This window comes from Ammospiza nelsoni, chromosome 15, assembly GCF_027579445.1.
Source record: "Ammospiza nelsoni isolate bAmmNel1 chromosome 15, bAmmNel1.pri, whole genome shotgun sequence".
In the NCBI taxonomy this organism is placed as follows: domain Eukaryota; kingdom Metazoa; phylum Chordata; class Aves; order Passeriformes; family Passerellidae; genus Ammospiza; species Ammospiza nelsoni.
Window position 1 is genome coordinate 11921194 of NC_080647.1, and position 21808 is coordinate 11943001.

Genomic DNA, 21808 nt, shown 5'->3' on the forward strand with positions numbered 1-21808 from the left:
TGGCATAAAGAAATGCTCATTCTGCTTCTCTAGAGCAGGTCTTCACTACAGAATAAATCTTCAGTAGAGAAGAACATGACTAGAGGACTCTGGGGCTCCCTTCTAGCTGCCTAAAATGAGGGATAGGAGATGAGAAGGTATAAACTTTGTGCTCATGCTGTGGAGCTTGACCATCCCACTGCTGCAGCATGGAGCTTCTGGGAGGCAGCAGGCCCTTGTTTGATCTGTCTTCTGCATCATACCAGCTGGGCTCAGGATCAGCATCCCTTTGGACAGCTGTCTGTGTCACACCAGCACCCAGGAACACTGCTGTCCTTGTTACCCACCCTGCTGGTTTCAGGAGAACATGAACAGTGTGTGTGGTGGTGAGAGGGCGAGTCCAGTGTGAGTGACGGGGCTGTGTCACACTGAAAACCAGCAGTGTGGTTCTTGAAATTGTGCAGAGCAGGGATGTCTTCAGAACTTAGCCTGGAAACCAGTGATGGGGGCCCTGGTTCTGAAACCCCATCATTCTTGATGGCAAAATGAGATGCTGTTCACTGCAAACATGAAGGCATTCTTTTGGCAAACTGCTGAAAGGTTGAGATGGTCTCCTCCTCTCATGGAAACACTCTTTCTGTTCCAAAAATGGTACCTGCTCATAAAAAAGTGAATAGAAGGTACATTTAATCTTCAGAAGTAGTAAACCTTTTGTTGAATCACAGTGTGTTTATTCCCAAGAAAATACAGGCAGAGTTGTTATAGCTCTCCTTAATGTTTGTAGCGAACAAACGCTTGCATTGGTGCCTCTTGTTTTCTGATCTGTGTCTGTTCTGGATGTTTCTCCTTGTGTTCAGTTTCTTGTCAGGGTAACCCTAAAGTACTGTAACAAATCAGTGTTTATGGAGGCCATCTGTGCTGGGGAGTTGCCTCTGTTGCTGTTGTTGTTACCCAACTGACCACAAATGGCTCAAAGCCCCAGACAGTGGGGCTGCATTTTGGATCTGCTGGAAGGTGGAATCTCTGGTTTGAAGTGAGAATCTTGCATTTTGTTTCTTTCAGGGAGCATTGTGAGTGTGGGAGATCCTAAGAAGAAATACACTCGATTTGAAAAAATTGGCCAAGGGTAAGTCATATCCCAGTTACTTGTGCAAAACCATGGGCCTGGTATTTTGCTGGTGGAGCATCAAGCATGAAGATAGGCAAGCTCCAAACATGTTCAGATGTGATCAGCTTTAGATCCTCCTGTCTCTCAGTACAGATCAGAATTTATAACTGTGGTCAAAAGTAATTGAAAGACAACTTGATGCTGACAGAATCTCATCTGCAGCAAGCATAAAGGCCTGAAGGATCTGTTGTCCCTCAAGTGTGTAGCTCTTGTCTGCTTATTTTCTTAGGAGAAATCATTTTTGTATGTCTCAAAATAATATGACCATGCTGAAGAAAGGAGAAAAAACATTATTACCTAAAAGAGAAACATACCACCTGATAGTTGTCAGCTCTCAGTAATGTTTATTTCAAATATTTGCTTTAAACAATATTCAGTGGTCAGGCTTATAACCACATAGTTTAGAAACTGAAACCAGAGATTAAATAATAAGCTTTTTTTTTTCTAGCAGGGGCTGTAAAACCCAAAAATTCAGTAATTGACACAGTGCCAATGCACTTCAGAGGAAGATAAATCATCTACCTTGTGGCAGATCCTTTGTGGATCCTGCAGGTTCTAGGCATTTATTGAAAATAATCACCCAAGCCATTCGCTTTTGAAACCCAGCTTTGCTAACTGTAAATTGGATCAATTTGAAATATTTCCTATGTGAGGAGGCAAGAACAAAAGAACTTACCTCAAAATTAGGTATCTGACTTGCATTTTAACTATGGGCTGCCTGCACCATTGGTGTTTCCTTGGCAGTGTTGTTCCAGGAGGACTGGCACCATCTGTGTAATGCCAGGCCACTGCTGGCAGTGGAGGACAGAAGCTGTTTTCTGGCATCAGGAGATGTTGTTCTGCCTTAACTGTTTGTGAGGCCTGAGCTCAGAGTGGCCTGTTGCTAACCTGGAATAGTTAATGTACTGCAATAAGGCTGACACACCCATGCCCTTTCTCTGGCAGGTTTATCTTAGATCTCTGTGATTTGGTAGAGCCCTTGTGGCAAGGTTTTTAAGCTCCATTATTGTATAAAAACCCTTTCTCAAATTCCAACTTGCTTCCTATCCAAAGCTTTAGTTCTTGCTGTCATTTGTAAAATGTCAGTGGAAACTTCAAGCTGTGCCTGTCTCTTAGGAAAGGGGTGTCAGCTGAACAAGTGAGAGCAGAATAAACATGTGTGTGAAGCAGATTATTGCTGTCACTGTGAGAACGTGACCATCACCCTCACGTGGGAGTGAGCTTGCACAAAGGTGCCTTGACAACTGGTGGAAAGACAAGTGGCTGGTATGTGGCCTAAAAGGGTATCTGAATGGATTTCCTCCAGATTTTAGTGCAGCCTGAAGATTGCATAGCGCTAGTTAAAATTCCTCCTTGGGGAGTAGTTTGCTGCCATAACTAACTCATGCCTCTAACACTGCAGGACAACTTACTGTGATAGGAAAAGATCCTAAAGAGAAAGATGATCAGAAAGGTAATCAAACAGGATGATCAGGAGCACCCAGAGTGCTGCAGGGCTGGGGTTTGGGCATCTGCAGCAGTGCTGGGCTGTGGCACTGCCTCAGCAGGTGATTTGCTCAGTTAAAGCAGGTGCCAGTTCCTGAGCTGCCACCTCTGCAGGGAATTGGGTACAGCTGTGCCAAAGACAAGTGTTGGGGTGTTGGAAGGGAGCAGGTTTTTAGTAGCTGTTAATGAGAGCAAGGCAGGGAGAGGTATGGCTGCTCAGGGAACTCCAGGTAGAGAGCAGCTGCTTATGTGAGGAAGAGCAACTGGCCAGCACATTGCACTGCTTGGCTTCACAGAGCTGGGAAGTTACTAAAGACTGTGATGGTTTTACAGCCACTTGGCAGTGAACAGTAGTCAGCAGGCCTGTGCTGCAGAACAGGTCAGTGCTGAGTCCCTGTTTTGTCCTCTGTCTCCAGCTGAGGACTGAAAATGTTGCTGATACCAGAGGAAACTTAGTTTTAACTAGAACTTGATAAAGAGGTTGTGTTTGCTCAAGCTGTGTTAGCTCTTGTAGCAAGACAAATTAGTCTGGAGCCATGAGCAGCCTGGTTAGTACTGCACTGCACACAGTGACACAGATCTAATGGTGAGTGCTGGCACTTGCCTAACTGCAGTAAAGACCAGGTGCTGCAGGACAAATTAAAAGTTACTGGTCAGAAATGAGTGGCTTAGAAGTGAAAATTTGTAATGCAGAATCGTAAAGCCTTTGCATTTAAGTCTCAGCTTTACTTAAATTATCTTTATCTAAACTCCTCACAAGTAGGTGGCCTGGAGCATTCCAAAAACATTCTAATTTCAGGAGCTGTTTTGAAATAAAGCCTGATACGACTTTGCTCAGGAGAATCATCACAGTGTTAGCAATTCTGAATAAATGTTGTTGACTTCTTATGAAAACAAATTGGATTAATCTTGTCAATTATTCATAGGAAAATGCATTTGCCTTTATATTAAAAGTGTGCATAGCATGCCCAATGAGAATATTGCTCTCAATGCAGACATAAGGTCTCTGTTGAATTAAACTGCTTCTGAAATATTTCAGCCTGCAGGTAAACAAACAAGCCAGGGATCGTGTGAGAAGGAGCAAACTCATTTTGGCACTTTCAATCACTGGGACACTTGCAGGATGCACATTCCTGCTTGTGAAAATTCCCTCCCTGGCTCTCCACTGCCTCACTGCTCCTGCAGACATGGGCTTCTTAAGTGATGGCAGTGTAAAACTGTGGTTTAGCTCAGAAGGAAGCTAAGCTTTTCAAGCCCCTAGATGCTCTGAAACCCAAAGGAATTGCCTCTGACTGGGGCTTTTTCAGCTCTTCATGTCATTATGGGGAAGAACATCTTTGAAGGAAAGGCAGATGGCAAACCAAACCCTACCCTGTCTAGTCTGCAGATGAGCACACTATTTATTTCTGGTGGCTCTACAACACAACCTGTGTGTGCCACAGAAGCAAGACATGGACACCATGAAGAGTCCTTCACATGTTGGGTGCACTCAACAGAAGCAGCTGCCTGCAAACCTGTTCTTGAAAAAAACCTGTTCTTGACAAAGAATCTCTCTAAGTATCCTCTGTTCTAAGTCCTCAATTTGTATGTGAAATAATAGATGCCTTAACCTGCTCTAGCTGTGACCTTGCAGGATGGATGGAAAATTGTTTATTTGCATGCTGGAGAAAGCTGTATTTAGATCTTTTCCTCAAATGGCTGTCATATGTTCAGGGTTCTCAGAGTGACTGTGTGACATTGCCTGAGTTTGGCAGATGGATTCAATTTAAAGGTGTGAGAAGGCCCAACTGGATTGTGTGTTACATTTCATGGAAAAAGCACACTCACAGACACACAAAAAAAAAGAGGGAAAAAAAATAAATTAACCACAGCAAAATGGATAGGAATTGAACATATTATTTAACAGTTTTCTTAGCCACTCCCCCCGCCCTTAGGTTTTGAATTAGAATAATGTGGGATGTACACTGGACATTTGCACCAGCCCTTCTTCATGTTGGCAGAGGGCTGGTGGGCTGCCCTGCTGTTGGCTGAGGAGTGGGTGAGCCCTTATAAACACTCCAGGCAGCAGAGCTCTCCTGTCTGGGCTGGCTTTCACTTCCAGGGACTGAAGTGTTTCTCAGTGTTTCTCACTTTCTCCTGCTGTTTTGTTTCTAGGGCTTCAGGAACTGTTTATACAGCGATTGACATTGCCACAGGACAAGAGGTGAGTGTCAAAAATCCCAGCAGTTTCTGCAGCTGTTGAGTGCTTTCCCCTCTGCTGTGAGCTGTGGCTGGAGCTTTGGGTGGCCAGTAGAGCTTTCCTGCAAAGGCTGTTCCTCTGAAGCATGGACAAATGTCAACTGGCAAAATCCATCACTGCTGTCTGCAGCTTTTCAGTGAAAGCTCTTTAAGGACAGTGTGGTTTTGTGCCTGAGAAACTGAGCACTTACTGTGGCCATATGCTTTCCAGCAACACTGGATCTGAGGTTTTCATAAATGCCTGAAAAGGTGCCTGTGGATTCCTAGAATCAATAAGGGCCTTGGTACTCTCTGTGCTTGGCTGGATGCTTTACCCACAGCTTTTAAGTCCAGTTTTAAGAGATGAATTTTTTTACTTGCTCTGTCTTCAGAACAAGTTGGTGCTCTCCTCAGTATTGTTGATCCCACCCTGGTACCATGTTACATTATTCCTGAATGGTTTTTTTTATGGAGAGAAATCTGCTAAGAAATCCCAACAAGCTTTTGTGCCAATAAAAAGTAGATAATTTTTATTGCCAGTATAAATGTATTGGTTTAGAAACTGTTCTGTCTCTGTTCCCCATTATTATTCTTGTTATTTTTCTTGTGAAACAACATCCATAATGTATGTCTGTGTTTGCTTTGTTGTGTAATCAAGAATAGCAGGTGATACAATCAAAAATCATGGAACTGTCCACTGCATGTTCAGTCTGATCTTGTGCAATAGACTACTCAGGTTAATGGTTTTTAATGTCATTTTAGGTGGCCATAAAGCAAATGAATCTCCAACAGCAGCCCAAAAAGGAACTAATTATCAATGAAATCCTGGTCATGAGGGAAAATAAGAATCCCAATATTGTTAACTATTTAGACAGGTAAGTTGTTCTGTATTACCACGTGAATGTTCATTTACACACTGCAGGCCAAAGGTTAAAAAAACCCTTTGATCACTGCAGAACGTGGAGCTCTTTATTTTTTCTCTACACATCTCCAGTGGATGGGAGGAGATTGCATTGGCTCTGCATTAGTCTATTAGTCTGTTCTGGCATGCATAGTTTGAAGTCACTTTTCAAAAACCTTGACCAGCCATATCTTACTAAAACAACAGTCTGTCAGCTCCATATTCCAGGTATTTCCTTGTTGTTTTGTTGTTCTGGGTTTGTTTGTTTTGTTTTTTTTTTTCAAAGTTGATCAGATTTTCTGTTTCTTGTGCAAAGTGCTGACAAGAAATTCTTTCCTAGAAATTCTTTCCTTTGGGTGGTTTCTGCTGTTTTCCATTGCTGGGGATGCCAGGAAGACTAAGTTCTTGTTTCCAGAAACACCTAACTTGACAGTGTTTTAATAGCCTTTGCTGTTTCTGAATGTATGTTTTGCAAGGTTTTCCAAACATTGGACCAACTTCTGTCCTCAGTGGTGCACACTCTCCTCCCATGGATAAGTTTGAAAGTTATGTTGCATCATTCCTGGAGTTAGGGGTGGAATTCATGAGTTAAGATGATGAGCTAGCTGGTGGCATGTGTCCTGGTTCCAGATTTATCTTTGCTTGTTTATCTTACTAAGTGCATTCTTCCCTTGCTTGTCACCTAAGATATATCCTTTTTCCGCTGTGCAGATTCCCAGAGCTGTGTAGCCTAGAATGAATGTCCTTTTCATTTTATTCTGTCTTCATTTGCAAGTTACCTGGAGACAAGTTGTAGGTTATGATTATTCATTAGTTTGGCTGTGCACATTCATCCCCACAGCATTATTTTCTCCTTTCAGTTACCTTGTAGGTGATGAGCTGTGGGTGGTGATGGAGTACTTGGCTGGAGGCTCTTTAACTGATGTTGTCACCGAGACATGTATGGATGAAGGACAGATTGCTGCTGTCTGTCGGGAGGTGAGGGGTCCACTTGTGCTTCTGTTTGCATGGACAAGGTGATGCTTCTGCTTGTGGTGTTGTCATTGTATGGAGAAGAAAGAGCAGCTCCACTGCAGCAGCAGTCATTCTGTCTGTGTTGGCAGGGGACAGCCTGTAGCAACAATTGATGTTTCCCTTTCAAAAGCTAGTATTGCCTTCCCCTCGAATGACATGACTGTAACAGGGTTGGAGCAGCAAGCTCTTCCCTTGGCTGCACCGTGTTCTGCCTTTCCTCACCACTCCCCTGGAAAAAAAAATCTCATAAAATTATTTCCTGTCTCATGTGATGAAATCATGTCATGAATTTTTATCCTTACATTTCTTTTTTCTCTTACCAGTGCCTGCAAGCCCTGGATTTCCTTCATTCCAACCAAGTGATCCACAGAGACATCAAAAGTGACAATATTCTTCTTGGGATGGACGGATCTGTCAAATTGAGTAGGTATTCTTGGTCACATGCAGCATTCCTGGATGTGGGATGGGGGATTCCTTTTGAGTGATAGCCAGTTCTCCAAAAGTGGTGCTGGTGGGGGCACCTGGACCCTGCTGTGAGGGCACAGCTGCAATGTGCAGAGAGGTCCAGAGAGAAACAGGGTGTAAGAGTGGCTTTGCTTTCTGTATGGCCCTTCCAGAGTGGAGGGAGTTACAGTCTAAAGCTTCAAGTGATTAAGTAAAAGCCAGTGGATGAAACATGAGGGTTTCTTTAAGTGGCCAATTCCATATTACCTTGGTTACAGCCCTGAGAAAGCACAGCATGGCTGCTTTTCCAGCTAGATTCCACAGTGCATTCTCAGACTTAGAGTGGGGGTTCTTTTGCTTGGTTTTGTAATTCAAGCTGGCTTTAACAGTATTTGTTTTTCTCCTCAGCTGATTTTGGCTTCTGTGCTCAGATCACCCCTGAGCAGAGTAAACGGAGCACAATGGTGGGGACTCCTTACTGGATGGCACCAGAAGTTGTAACAAGAAAAGCATATGGCCCCAAGGTGGACATCTGGTCACTTGGGATCATGGCAATAGAAATGGTGGAAGGAGAACCTCCTTACCTTAATGAAAATCCTCTCAGGGTAAGGTGAAATATCAGATACTGTTGTCTTTCTAATTTGTGCCATATTTTGTCTTCCATGAGATAAAATGCCATTCACATCACTTTGAACTGATTCTACAAAGGCCCACTTCTAAAAATGTTCCTACAGCACATCAGCATCTGCTATAGCTTTGGTTGCATCAGTGTGAGAAGCTCAGAGGCAAAGTGACATGTACCTGTGCAGAAACTTGCCCCTTCAGCCTTCAGTGATGCTTGAAATTTCTTGTGCTCCTTGTGAACTCTTTTTGAGCTGTATCTCCAAATGACAAAAATTTTTAAGTGCCATGCTTCTCCAGTTGGAGAATTTTTATGATAAGCATTGGAGCTGTACCTGCAGGCACAAAACTCTCTTCAGTGTCAGACCAGTGCTGATTGATTACTTGAGCCTTCCAGGAAAGATCACTGTTCTAATAATGCAATTATTTATTATCAAACACATTTCTAAAAGTATCTTTTAGCACAGATACTTGTAGAAAACTAGTGTTTTTTGAAGTTTTCACTTTTATCCTAATATCTTAAAATGAAGTGGCCAGTTCTTACACCAAATGAGTATGTAGTAGTGGGGGAATGTATACCAGGATAAAACCTCATGACTGACAGCTGAAACAAAATGCTGCACAGTTAATTCCTGTGGTAATTTATGAGAAAATTAATTATTACCTATATGTATACATACATACATATGTTTTGTTAAGGTTGGAATTAAAATAGAGCATGATCTTTAGCTTTTCCATGCTGTAAGGTTTCTCTGTGCTTTCTCTGATTTGTGGCATCCAGACTGTGTGTTGCAGACTGACAGAAGAAACTGCAGAAGGGTCAGGACATACCTCCCAGCTGCTTAAGAAAAGAATACCCCAATTATACAAATTTCACTCTTTCAATTATACAAGTCTTTCACACTTTTTGAAGAAGGTTCCTAAATTTTCTTGGAAGACTTCCTTTGGTTTGATAGGTGGCCTGGGGTTTTTGGTTCCAGGCACACATGTGTAGCGTTGCACACTGTGTCACCTTGTTATGGTGGATAAGAAATAAACAGCTTTGGATTCAGAGTGGTGCTGAATAAGCAGAGTGCACTGCAGTGGCAGGGTGGCATTAGGCCTCTGTCACTGCAGCCCTGTTGTACCAGCAGAGACCTTTGCACATCACAGTTTTGCTTCTGTTTCCTGTGAACCCATATTTCACTTGCAAAAAACACAGTTGCCTTGTATAAGGCAGTAAAAGCAGGTGAAAAGAATTAATGTTGTTGATCTGGATGCTGAAAATTCCCTGCTTCCTTTATCTGAAATGTTGATTAGGACTCCTCAAGAAGCCTCAGGTCAGCTGTTAGAAAGATAACTGGATTTCCTATTTCTGACCAAATTCACAGTCAGATATACTTGAGATCTGTGTAAGAGGTCTCAGCTGCCTCTGAACAGAAGAGCTTATAAAGCAAGACTGCTTTTTACAGCAAAATTTTTTAGCTGATAGCGCACACTAGTTGTTGGATTTCTTGTAATATATAGTGAACATTTTTCTTTCCTAGCCCAAGTTATTTTCTCCATGTCACTGAGTCTTCAGTAGTCCAGCTGCCAAAACCTCCTGTTTGCTGCCTGGCAGTTTCTAGGATGGGGCTGTCATTAATACGTTTACTTGAGTATTAAAATCAGTGGAGGGTTACCATTGGGATGGAATTACTCCTTTTTCTGATGAGACTATTAAAAGTTTTACCACATAAGTGAAGCTGATTTGGAATTTTAGAGACTGCTGAAAGATAATTGAAGGTGGGTCCTGTCTGCCCAGTTCTGCCTTTTCATCATAATTTATTTGTGCATGCAGCTTGACATGTCTGTTGAACATGAGACTGCAAATATTTCTGGTTTTTTACCCAAGGTATAAGATGATGGATTTCTTTTTCTTTTTTATCCAGTAACCATTTTTTTATCAAGAATAGAGCAAAAAACTTTATTAATTTTGTTTTATGGAAGCCATACTTTAGGGACCAGTGAGCACTGCACAGATGCATTTTGTGTAATAATCCTTTGAAATAATATATTTAGACCATGCTGACTCTTTAAAATGGTCTATAAAGCTCTGTCAATACTTGGAGAAGTAAAATGTGCTGATGTAGTTCCTACTAACCAAGTCAGCCAATGAAATCAGCTGTCAAGGCAAGATCATTTTGATGCTGGAATAGCTGTGACTGCATCAGGGTTTTTGAGGGGGGTTTTGTTGTAGTTCTTGATGTATGAAAGTCATCTCCAGCCCTCTGCCAGGAGAGAAACTGCCAGTGGAGATTGGAGCTTAAAAATAGGGTGTGTGTGAGTATTTCTGGGTATGAATGACACAGTGTTGTGTGTGCTTTGTCTCCAGGCACTGTATCTGATAGCTACAAACGGGACACCAGAGCTGCAGAACCCAGAGCGACTCTCGGCCGTGTTCCGAGACTTCCTCAACTGCTGCCTGGAGATGGACGTGGACAGGCGAGGCTCTGCCAAGGAACTTCTGCAGGTAGGATGGGAAACAGCTGCAGCTGATGTCCAAGAGATCAGTTTTCTCATCAAATAAAGGCATCAGGTGGCTCCCCCACATATTAAGCTCCAGTCTTGGTGCTTTCAAATGAAAACTAAGTAGAATCCTATAATGGTTTGGGTTGGAAGAGACCTTTAAAGGTCATCTAGTCTGACTGAGCTGGGATCTCTTAAACTAGGTCATGTCACTCAGAGCCCCATCTGATCTGACCTTGGATGTTTCCAGAGATGGACTTCCACCTACAACATCCCTGGGCAACCTGTACCAGTGTTTCACCACTCTCCTTGTAAACAATTTCTTAATTAGATCAAATCTAAATTGATAGTCTTTGGGTTGAAAACCAGTCCCTCTTGATCTGTTGCAACAGGCCCTGCTAAAAAATGTGTCCTCAACTTTCTTACAAGCCCCCTTGAAGTATTGGAGAGTTGCAAAGTGAGGTCTCCCCAGGACCTGCCCTTCTCTAAGCTGAACAAGCCAAACTCTCTCAGCCTTTCCTCATTTCTGTGGCCCTTTTGGGAGTAAATTCAGTTTTAATTCTTGACAAAAGACCTGAAGTACAATGATACCAGGTATAGAGGCCTGAAATGGTGTTGGTGGGGAGGAACCCAGTAAAAGCAGTCCCAGCCAAGCTGTTAAAATTTGGCTGTGGGAAGGTGGAGGCTGTAGGGAGATCACTGTGAGCCTCAGAGGAGGCCCCAGCTTGTCCCTCCTGCTCCTGTCTTAGAGGTTTCTGCCACCAAACTCCATTTTTAGAGGTTTCTGCCACCCAAAGCAGGTAAAGCTGAACAGAACTTATCCCAGCCCTGTTTGCTTCCTGGCACAGTGAAGGTGCTTGAGGTTTGCTGCCAGGTTTTGTGGCAGAGAGAGAGCAGCAGAATATGCCACTTGACTGTCCCTGCTGGGAAGGAAGGTGCCAGCCTACACAGGAGGGCCAGGGGATGGAAAGGTAGACACTGCTCTCCCTGCAAGCCAGAGCTGAGTCCATCAGCACTCTGCCACTTGTCTCCCTGCTCTTGACTTGATGCTGAAAATCTGTACCTCAGTACAGGTCTTCAGAAAACACATGAGCCTAAATGCTACTGGGTTACACATTTCTTAGAGGTATTGGAGTTTCCTAAGGAGTGACTTACACACGTCTTTTTTGACAATTAACACATTCTGTGTCTTTAGAAAGGGGGAACCTAAGTGAGTCTTTTGAGTTTCCTGAAAGAACAAAGCTCTGGGGCAGCAAGCAGCATTCCCAGAGCACTGCAGGGCAAAAATCCCAGCAAGCTGCAGACACCTGGAAAAATGGATTGACAGGTGTGTGGGCCCTGTTTGCCTGTGATAGCAGTGTCCTGGACATGAAGGTGGAAGTGCAGATAGTCCCCTCAGTCTGGTTTCTGAGTATTTCTCGTAACGAGTGGAATCCTGATTGAGCCTGTGAGGAACTGAGTTTGAAAGTAATGATACCTTTATTGTTTCTTTCCCTTTGGGCAGCATCCATTTTTAAAACTAGCCAAGCCACTCTCGAGCCTGACTCCTCTGATCATTGCGGCGAAGGAAGCGATTAAGAACAGCAGCCGCTAGCACTGCAGGTCGGCTTTGTGCCCTGCCAGCTCAGAGCAGGACTGAGAACACAAACTCTGCAAAACCTCAACTCTCATGCTGCGGGACAGATGGATGGATGAACAAACCAACGGTCACAGTCATGGTGGTAGGACCACCCCAGTTCCTCAAGGAGTAAAAAAATTATCATTTGTCTTCTTCCTGCTTTCTGGCTCCTTAATTTATTTTTAAGATGAATCGGGGCTAAGGACAGAGAGGTAATGACAGAAAATGCTTTGCTGCCTCAATCATTTCCAAGGTAAAGCAAATTCAGTTGGAAGATTCCCTTCCTTCTCACCCTGTGAATAAGCTGTACATTCACTTTTAAATTGTCAGTTCTTTCTTAACGATGTAAAGTTGTGTTTATGGGGTTTTGGTATGGTTTGGAATTGGAAAAGGGCAATTCTTCATTCATCAACTCCAGACTGCCTTTTGAAAACGGCCCACTTGCAGTTTTTGCCCAGTTGTGGTACTTCTACATGAGGAAGAAAGTGCAATTGCATTTCCAACCAAAAAGGAATGAAGATGGGACAGACAAAGCATCCTGTGGAGATAAGGCGTTCAGCTGGGACTGTGTAGTGGTTCAGTTCTTGCCAATTGCATTTGTACCCCTGACTGCAACCTCTGCCCGGGTGAGAGTCTGACTCAGCTGAAACAGCACCAAGATCAGTCGGTGTGCTCAGAACAGGTTTGTCTGATGCAAAGCTGTCAGAGCAATGTGAGGGGAGAGTGGGCCCAGCCGTGCCTGGGGCTGAGCCCCAGCAGAGCCCTGGCAGAGCCCAGAGCACCCTGAGCATCGGCAGAGCCAGGCTGGAAGGAGGCACTGGGAACAACAAGAGGCAGCAGCCTGGCCGTGGGTGCCTCTTCTTGGGGCAGGACTAATCCTCCTGTCTCAGAGCCAAACTGGGTGGGGGCTGTTCTCCAGGGAAATTGTGGCCATGCTGAGAAAGGCACAGCCTGGTGGGATTGGCCATCCTGAGTCTCTGCAGGAGTAGAGAAGAGCAAACAGACCAGAGCGGTGGTGTTGCTTCTGAGGGTGCCTGTTCTTCTCCCAGCTGTCTTGTAGCTCCTGGGAAGGGTTCCTAGTGTCTGTGGAATTCTCAGCAGAGAGGAGGGGGACCAGGCTGCTCTGCAGGCTCCTGCACAGATGAGCATCCTTTAGGCACAGGAGTTCTGCCCAGGGAACCAAGGCTGACACAGGGAACAACCTGCACAGTTCAGATCTGCAGGAACCAGTGCAGCAGCCAGCTTGGGAAGAAAGCGCCTTAAAACCTGGAGCTGTGCACTGAGCAAGAACAAAGGTGTGAAAAGCAGAGTGGAATTAATTGCAGAATTACTTGGAGGCACCAGGCCAGCCTGCTTTCTGCTGTCCTACGTAGGGCAAGCATTCCACAATGAAGCTCTTGAGTTCCTGCAAGAGATGGAATTGGGGATGTGCCTGAGGATTGTGCTTGACTAGTCAGCAGATTTGGAAGGGAGAAAAATACTTTCAGTATGCAATTTGTGTTTTATTTATTTGTTTCTGAGAGACATAGTGTGGCTTCACTCAGTAAAAGCATTTGCATGGCATATTTGTTGCTGTATTTTAGGAGTACAACTCATGCAAGACCTTCAAAACAGCAACTGAAGCAACATGCACCCAGTGAGCAAAAAAACCCCCACAGTAAAACAGCTTTCTGCTCTAGATCTTCACGTTGGCCTGGTCCTGACAAGGGTTAAGTAGCCTTTAAGCTGCTCATCACCTTCATATCTGGCCAGCAGGAATGAAGGATGCTTGGGCTGCTCTAGAACCAGGCCAGGAGCATGTCTGGCTTTGGCATCCTGTTTAGTTGCAGTCCTTGTGTTGCTCGCGAGTGTCGCAAGTGTCCTTACTGCTGCTGCCCTTCCCACCGCAGTGTCCTTGGCAGAGACAGCCCTCCCTGAGTTACCACAGCTAAGCAGAAATTAACTTTTCTTCATTTCCTGGGGAGCACAACAGGTCCAGTTTTTCAGATGGCCATATAACACACAGCTGTGCTTTCCTGGACTGGGGGAACGTCGGGAGGAGCTGAGGGAGCTGCCAGGAGCCCACAGCTGGAGCGACAGTGGTTGACAGGAGCTGGATCAATGGCAGCCAAGCTTTCCCCCCATAAAAGAAGCCCCTGGGGAGTGAGAGTGGCCAGGACAGGGTAACAGGCCATAGCACAGCAAATGGTGCAGAAGGGTGTGCAGGAAGGTGCTGAAGCCCTGCCAGCTTAACCAGGGAGCAATGGTGTCCACCCAACAGAAAGCCATGGTTTCTCGAAGTCCTGCAGCCACCACAATCCATGCAGTGACCCAGACAGAGCTCTGGTGAGATTGGGCTGCTAGCCAGGTATCAGCTGCAGGCTGTGCCCTGCTCTTAGGCCAGTCCTGGTGGCAGCAGCATGGGTACAGCTGTGAGACATGTGCCCAGCAAGAGGAACTCCTCCACTTTGGGCCAGAGCTACAGCAGGAAGTAAATGAGGGCAGGAGTATCCAAGCCCACTGAGCCCCTTTCCATCATTTACCAGCAGTCCTGGCTAAAGATGAGATCCCACGTGATTGGACTGTGGCAAATGTGACCTTGATCTACACGAAGACCTGGAAGGAGGATCTTGGGAATTACAGCTCTGTCACCCTGACCTCAGTGCTGGGAAAAGTCATGGAGCAGATCATCTGGAGTGCCATCACATGGCACATACAGAACACATCCATGGGATCAGGCCCATCTAGTGTGGGTTTGTCATAGGCAGGTGCTGCCTGACCTGCCTGATCTCCTTTTACAACAGCATGACCTGCCAAGGGGAACAGCTATGGATGTGTGGAATTTAGTAAACCCTGTGTCAGTGTTTCCCACAGCTTTCTTCTGGAGAAACTGGCTGCTCATGGCTTGGATGAGTACATTGTTCTCTGGGAAAAAAGCCTGGATGGATGGCTGGGGCCAGAGAGCCATGGGGAATGGAGTGACATCCAGCTGGGGCTGTCGGTAGGGGTGCACCAGGGCTGGGTGCTGGAGCCAGTTGTGTTCAGTATCTGTGTCAGTGATCTGGATGAGGGGATCAAGGGCACCCTCAGGTAACACCAAGCTGGGTTGGAGTGTTGATCTGCTGGGGGACAGGAAGGCTCTGCAGAGGGATCTGGACAGGCTGGATTGTTGGTCCAAGGCCAGTTGGATGAGGTTCAACAAGGCAGTGTCAGATCCTGTGACAACAACCCCCTGCAGCTCCAGGCTTGGGAAAGAGTGGCTGGGAGATGCCAGATGGGAGAAGACCTGGGAGTGCTCGTTGAGAGCAGCTGAACATGAACCAGCAGTATGCAGCTACTTGAAAAGAGGATGGAGCAGTGGGGGAATCATTCTTTTCCCAAATAACAAGCAATGGGACAAGAGGAAATGGCTGCAAGTTGCACCAGGGAAGGTTTAGATTGGATATAGGAAAAATCTCTTCACCCAAAGGATGGTCAAGCATTGGAACAGGCTGTGCAGGGCAGAGGGTGAGTCACCATCTCTGGAGGGATTTAAAAAGATTTGTAGATAGGGCACTTGGGGACAGGTTTAGTGGTGGGTATGGCAGTGCTGGCTTGATGGTTGGACTCCATGAACTCAGAATCTTTTCCAACATGAATGATTCTGCTCTGTTTAGAAGACTTTGTTTCTCTTGTGAGGTCCCATTTTTGTCTGTCAGCTCAAGATCTGTGTCTGTAGGACAAGCTTCCTTGTGAAAGAGTAATTTGGGTTGGAGATGGGCTGCTCTCAATGTGTAAAGCATTCAGCAGGATGAAATATGTTTGTATTCCTGTAAGAAGTGAAGAAATGAGTGACAGTTTCTGTTTCCAGTATGTATTTTATTTTTTCCTATCCACAAAAGAACAGACAACCATCCTTTAAAAGGAAAGCACTTTGTAATGCACATGTTTGCTGGACATACAGTCTAAATACTTTTGTTGACAAACTACTCTATTTGATTGGGGAAGGGGAGAATTTCCTATTTTTTTCCTTTACCTATAAGTATTTCAGCATCTCTACTTCAAAAAAAACCCCACCATCACGACTTTCCAGAAGACAGCAGGTATGAAAAATAAGGAAATCAAATGGTAGCTTTTTTTTCTAATCAGTGTATGCTTCAGCATACAGAATATTGTTGGCACTGACTTTTTAAAGACAGCTGCTGTCCTAAGAGGCCTTACTTTTAATTTTGTTAAATACTATATTCCTTTTACTTTGCATCAGCAAATCTAGAGATTTTTCTTTTAAAACCAATTCCTGGGAGGCAGACAAGATTCAGCAGAAATAATCTCTGGTGTGGCTGTTTTCAGCATGGACTGTACCTGCCCAGCTGAGACTGAGTGACAGGCAGGGAATGTTCCTGCAGTACCCCTGTGGCTCTGTGCTTGGGACAGTCTCTGGTGCTGATTCACACTCACTGGTACTGAAAGATGGCAGCTCTGTTTGTATCCTCCCAGCCTGGATATTACATGTAGAAAAGACACAAGTATTTTTAAAAAACCCAACAACACAAAAATCCAGTCCTGAGGGGGTCAAGTCTTGTACATTATTTACAGGCTCACAGAGTATATTAGGATTGACAAGAGCATTGGCCTTGCAGAAAGGAAAGAGACAAATGCTGTAAAATCTCTGGAGCCACCTTGGGTTTTCTGACTGCTATCCTCAGATCAAGCAATTAGTTATATATATTTTTGAAGTATTATAAATAGTCTGTTTCTGTTGCAAAATGGGTTTCAGACACTTTTATTCCAAGGTTTTAAAAGATTGGTTAATTGTCTTCATTTTTAAATTAAACAGTGAAATACCCTAACCAAGAACTTGACTATGATTCCCATCCCTGCAATGAAGACATGAAATTGAGCCAATAGCTCACTGTGGTTTAAGTGTGTTTTGGGACAAAAGCATGGTAGCAGTAAAGTCAGGGAAGTTTGAGAAGCACAGGAAAGTTTATTTCTTTAAGAAAAAAGAAAAAAAGTATAACCATACCTTTGTAAAATTCCATACAGCTCCTGCATGCACTCCTGGGAACCTGCACAGGGGTGGATCTTAGAGTGCTCTCAGGGTTAGATCCCAAACTTGGGCCGGGGTTACATTCTCACTTCTTGTGTCCAGTGCTTTTGTAAATATATTTATTCTTCATCTTTGGCTAATGATTGGCCACTCCACTACACACAAAAGAACTCAAGGGTTTGTGCTGAGTTTCTTTGAAGCCTGTGGCTGCACTTTGGCAGGTCTTTGAGTCAGTCCTTCCCTATGTCCTGCCACCAGAAATGAAGCACACTCCAGTCACCATGAGAAGGGAAGCACCTGTCTCCTGTCCTCTAGTTGTAGGAAATGTCACTGTACTCTATTGTCCAGACAGCAGTTATTTCCAGTATGTAATCTTTGGTGTGGCTACTGACTATTCCTCACACTGAGCATGTAAATATTTGTATTTCTTAGTCCAGTCCTGAGCAAATCCAGTGAGCAAAGAGCCAGAGAGAGCCCTGTGACATCTACCATTAAAGGAAGGAGCCAGTGTTTCTTTGCTTGACACCCAGGAATGCACTCAAGTGCCAGCTTTGCCTTGCTAAGTGCTGCCAAGTCAGTGGTCCATGCACCTTCCTGATGTTCCTGCTTCCTCTTGGACCATTCATTCATGCCCAGATGTGCAGCAACTTAATGATGGGTTGATGAAGACCTATAAATATACATGTTCATCCTCCTTTTTTTTTCCTTCTCCACTCCCCATACCAGGTAAATATCTCCAATTTTATCCCATGTTATCAGGAAGCAGACAAAGGATAACCTTTGTCTTTCAAGAGAAACCATCCAATCTTTTTTTGAGTGTGATTTGCACTTCAGGGATCTTCAAAACCTCTCTTTGCTTGTGTCTGTCCTTGAGCTGACAGGGTAATTTAATTTTTCTCACTGAAACTTGAAGAATCTTATTTATCCATCTCTCTTTGGATGCAGTTTAGAGCTGATTGCCATAATCCTAGGTGTGCATCATGCCTTCAAACCGTCACTGGCCTGAGCCTACCAACAGTTGCATGTAACTTTGGTTACAAGAGCTATCTCAAAAGAAAAAAAGGTTTTATAGTGAAGAGGAGCAGGGATACCCATATTTCTCTGTATGAGTGCCCTCTGGGCTGCCACGTGGGCACAAGCCTGCAAACCTTGTTCTTGCTGCTTCCCCCAGGCAAGCACTTGAGTTCTGTGAGAATCTGACCCTGACTGAGGAAACTGGGGCAATATCATTGGTTAAAGTTGATAATATTGAAAACTGTTAATTGATTTAATAGCCTGTGATCACAGTAACTTTGCCCTGCACAGGTTCCAAGCAGACACACATCAGCTGCAGCACCTGTAAGGTACCTTCTGCTCTGTTTGGTGGCACCATGTTTGCAGCTGCTGGAGGCTTGTGAGCAGCACCTGCCTCACCCAACCTAGGTCCAGAGCCAGCAGGAGCAGGGTTGGGCACCATGGCCTGGGTTGGAATACAGGTCAGAGGAGCTGTCAGAGCCATGTGCACACACCTTGGAATCACAACTCCCGGTGTTATAGGTTTATGGATGCCAGCCACTATAACAGGTTCTGACCCTGATATCCAGAGGTCTTTTCCAACATAAAGTATTCTACAATTCTGTGATTCTGTCTGCTGGATTCAGCTAGGTCAATGTTGGCAACTCCATTTTGATCAAAAAGTTTCTTCTTGCTCAGCTCTTGTGGCCTAAGGCTTCAGCTCCTTTAGCTCCTAGTGCTGAGCTGCTCATGCTGAACGAGATGACTCGGGGAGAAGAATACATTTCATCCAATTACTTCTAGAACACTGAGAGGGTGAGTGTGTGAAAACATGAGTATCCTTTATGTGCAACCTCCTCTCTGCCCTTCATGCCTCTCAGGGGTTTGAAGCAAGAAAGCTTTCCAAAAGGGTGGAATGAAGCAGCATGTTACTTCTCCCAGGTTTCACTCTTTCCAGTCTCTGCACTTGACTAGTTTTGTCCCTCTTTCTGTGCCCTTTGCTGCCTCTGTGCTCAGTGGCTGCTAGCCAAGACTGTGTAACTGGCACAGATTAAGTGGTTGAGACCCTCATTCCTCTGTCCTTTGAGCTGCCTGGTCACAGCAGCCTTTTCCATCTAGAAACTCGGTATGGGGAGGGATCCCCCACCTCTGGTCATTGTAAAACCTCCAGGAGCCCAGGGCTGCCATCTGAAGTCAGTGCATGGAGGGCTCCCAGATGCCTCAGGCTGGTGTGACACCACTTCAAATGGGAGGGAATAGTGGCAGGAGGTTGTTTTGAAAGGTCCATTTGCTGCTGCATGCTGTGTGTGTCCAGCCCTGCCTCAGGCTTAGGGATCAAATTCAAGCTCTGCTGCTGCTCCCTCTGGAGCCAGTGAGAATTTGGTTGTTGCTTTCAATGACAGCTGAACTGGTGGCTGAAGCAGCAGGTGCTGACAGTGCCCCAGGCCCTGGGCTGGATGGGTCCCTTGGCTGCCTGGGGGAGTGAGAGCTGCCCCTTCTTCTCACTCTGCCTCACACAAAACTGTGCTGGTCACGAGTGGGTCAGCACAGCAAACAGGCAGCCTGTGAGTCTCTTCCACCTTGTCTCTTGAGATTTCTGACCTTTGAGCTTAAGCTGTACAAAGGCAACTGCTTTTGGTCCCTCTGTGTATGCCCACGTTAATCAATGCTGCTAAATCCGTCTGTAGCGCAGCCAGGGGGAAGGAAAGGTCTCAGCCCTGCAGGGCCAGGGGCTGCCTGAGCAGCTCAGCCAGCAGGAAGGGAGCTGCTCCACATGGGAGCCAGGAACCAGGGACTGCAGGACCTCCTCCTTGGGCAGAGCCCAGATTCCGTGGGGGAACGTTAGCAGAGTTATTCTCGTGCACTGGTGCGTCAGCACTGCAGGTGCTGTGCCTGCAAACACATGGCTTGAGATCTGCAAAGGAATTCTGCAACTCTTGACTGGATCAGGATGTCACCAGTGCTAAATTCCAGTTTAGTCCAAAGCAACCAGTTTACACCTATGCTGGTGTGTGCTAGATTTTTTTCTTCAAGGTATCCAGACAAAAGTAAACAGAGGAGGAGCCTACATTTTCATTGTTTATCAGAAATGTATCTCATTTTGCTGTACATTCCTTTTTTAGGACGTGTTATCTGTTTAAAAAAAAGAAAAAAGAAAAGAAAAAACAGAAAAAATACGAAAGAGAAAAACAAAAAACAAATGTGTAGTGAAAAATCTTCTGTAACTTTGGATTAAGAGGTAACTGATCTTTTTAAAAGGAGAACTAAGTTATTTACTTTGTAAATGTGCTGATGGCATGGATCCATCTTATTGACCTCAGCATCCTTTTTTTAAAGATTTTGGGTTTTGTTTCCAATATTAAGTTATTTTAAATTGTGGTTGAAGCAATAGGAAATTGAAATATGGATTGTGCATGACTGTGTCTTGAGTGTAAAAATATTGCAGTTTGAAACTTGGACCTAAAGTATTGCAAATAAAAGTTATAAATTCCAGTGGATTGTGTGACAGCAGCTTTTCCTATAGGATATGCAGCATCAGAAATTCTTCATCCCTGTGGTTGTGCACGCTTTTGGTTTTGTCCTGTGCCACTCTGTGTTGTGACAGACACAGGACCTGACCTGCTGCCAGCGCAGGTCACCCTCTGCCACCCCAGCTCTTTGGACAATGTGTTCCCAAAGCAGACACAAAGTGTTTCTGCTGCTCCCCTTTGGAAATCCACAGAGAGCTGGGATTTTTCCAAGTCTCATGTCTCCATTGTGCCACATTGCTAAAGAACCAGCAGCCCATCCTGATGGATACAGCGAGTTATGTGGATGGTTGTGAGCTCCACTTCCTGCCTGGAAATCCTGAAACTGCTTCTGAATGCTGCTCCTCCAGCTCTTGGATACCTGCTCATACAGAGCTGGGAAGAAAATCCCATGGCTGCCTGCTTACAAGGTGAGTTATACCAAAGTTAGAGCTCTGGGGGAAATCTCTATCCATCCATGTCCTTTTAATATATCCATACATGGGGGTGTGCACAGGTGTGTCTTGTATGCAAAGGAAGGAGTGTGCAAGCAATGTGATTGACTTCCTCTGTCCATGTTCATCCCATACGCTTGGGTACAGAGACATTATGGAAACTCTAGCACAGACAGAGCCTTTTGTCCATGGATACAGAGACATCCAAGGGCCTCTTGCACACACAGAGCCTTCTGTCCATGGGTACAGAGACATCCAAGGGCCCCTGGCACAGACTTGTCCCTTGTCACTGTAGAACAGATCATGGTGAGTGGGGGCGGTTGGTGGGCAGCGAGTCCTGGACAGCAGGTGAGGCCCAGCTCCAGCCCTGCCAGGCCGTGCTCAGGTTTAATGCTGGCTCCTCTGCAATGGGAAAGCCCCTCAGCCTTGTCCCTGCCCAGAGGGACAGTGCTGGCCTGGCAGCACAGGCTGCAGGAGATGAGAACACAGCACTGACTGCAAGGCACAGTTAATGGTGCTCCCCAGGAACCTCAGCTCTGGGGTTGCCCTTTGAATGAGGTACAAAGAAGGCTTTGCACTTGGAAGGGGCAGATTGGGGAAATCTTTTTGTCCTGACACCGTTGATTAAGGAGCAGGTGTCAGGGACATTTCCGGCTTGGCTGTGTCCTGAAACCTGGGGCTGGTTTCGAGCTGGGCTCGGTGCGTGTCCTTGTTTCTCGAGCCGACACCACCCTCGTGTGGTTGTTGTGATGAGCGCTGACAGTGCCGGGACAAAGCCCAGCGCTCTCCTGGCCCGGCCCCGTTCCCGTGGGAGCAGTGGGGCCAGAGCTCTGCTGGGAATCCTGGCCCCTGGTTATTGACAGAGTGGGATCCTGCTTCCAGCGGAGAAGGAAGAGGAATCGTTTCGCTGT

At 45.3% G+C, this 21808-nt stretch overlaps 1 protein-coding gene across 4 annotated transcripts in view; it reads left to right on the plus strand.

Annotated features, from left to right (window-relative positions):
* The window catches only part of PAK3 (p21 (RAC1) activated kinase 3), a 127179-nt gene extending 106751 nt beyond the window's left edge, over positions 1-20428 (plus strand). For all 4 annotated transcript variants that reach the window (XM_059482655.1, XM_059482657.1, XM_059482656.1 and 1 more), the window contains exons 8-15: positions 1042-1105; positions 4787-4835; positions 5612-5724; positions 6611-6728; positions 7088-7187; positions 7617-7813; positions 10183-10320; positions 11821-20428. In XM_059482655.1, the coding sequence (XP_059338638.1) occupies positions 1042-1105; positions 4787-4835; positions 5612-5724; positions 6611-6728; positions 7088-7187; positions 7617-7813; positions 10183-10320; positions 11821-11910 (869 nt within the window). In that variant the 3' untranslated portion in view covers positions 11911-20428. The remainder of the gene's footprint in view (positions 1-1041; positions 1106-4786; positions 4836-5611; positions 5725-6610; positions 6729-7087; positions 7188-7616; positions 7814-10182; positions 10321-11820) is intronic.
* Positions 20429-21808: the final 1380 nt, after the last annotated feature.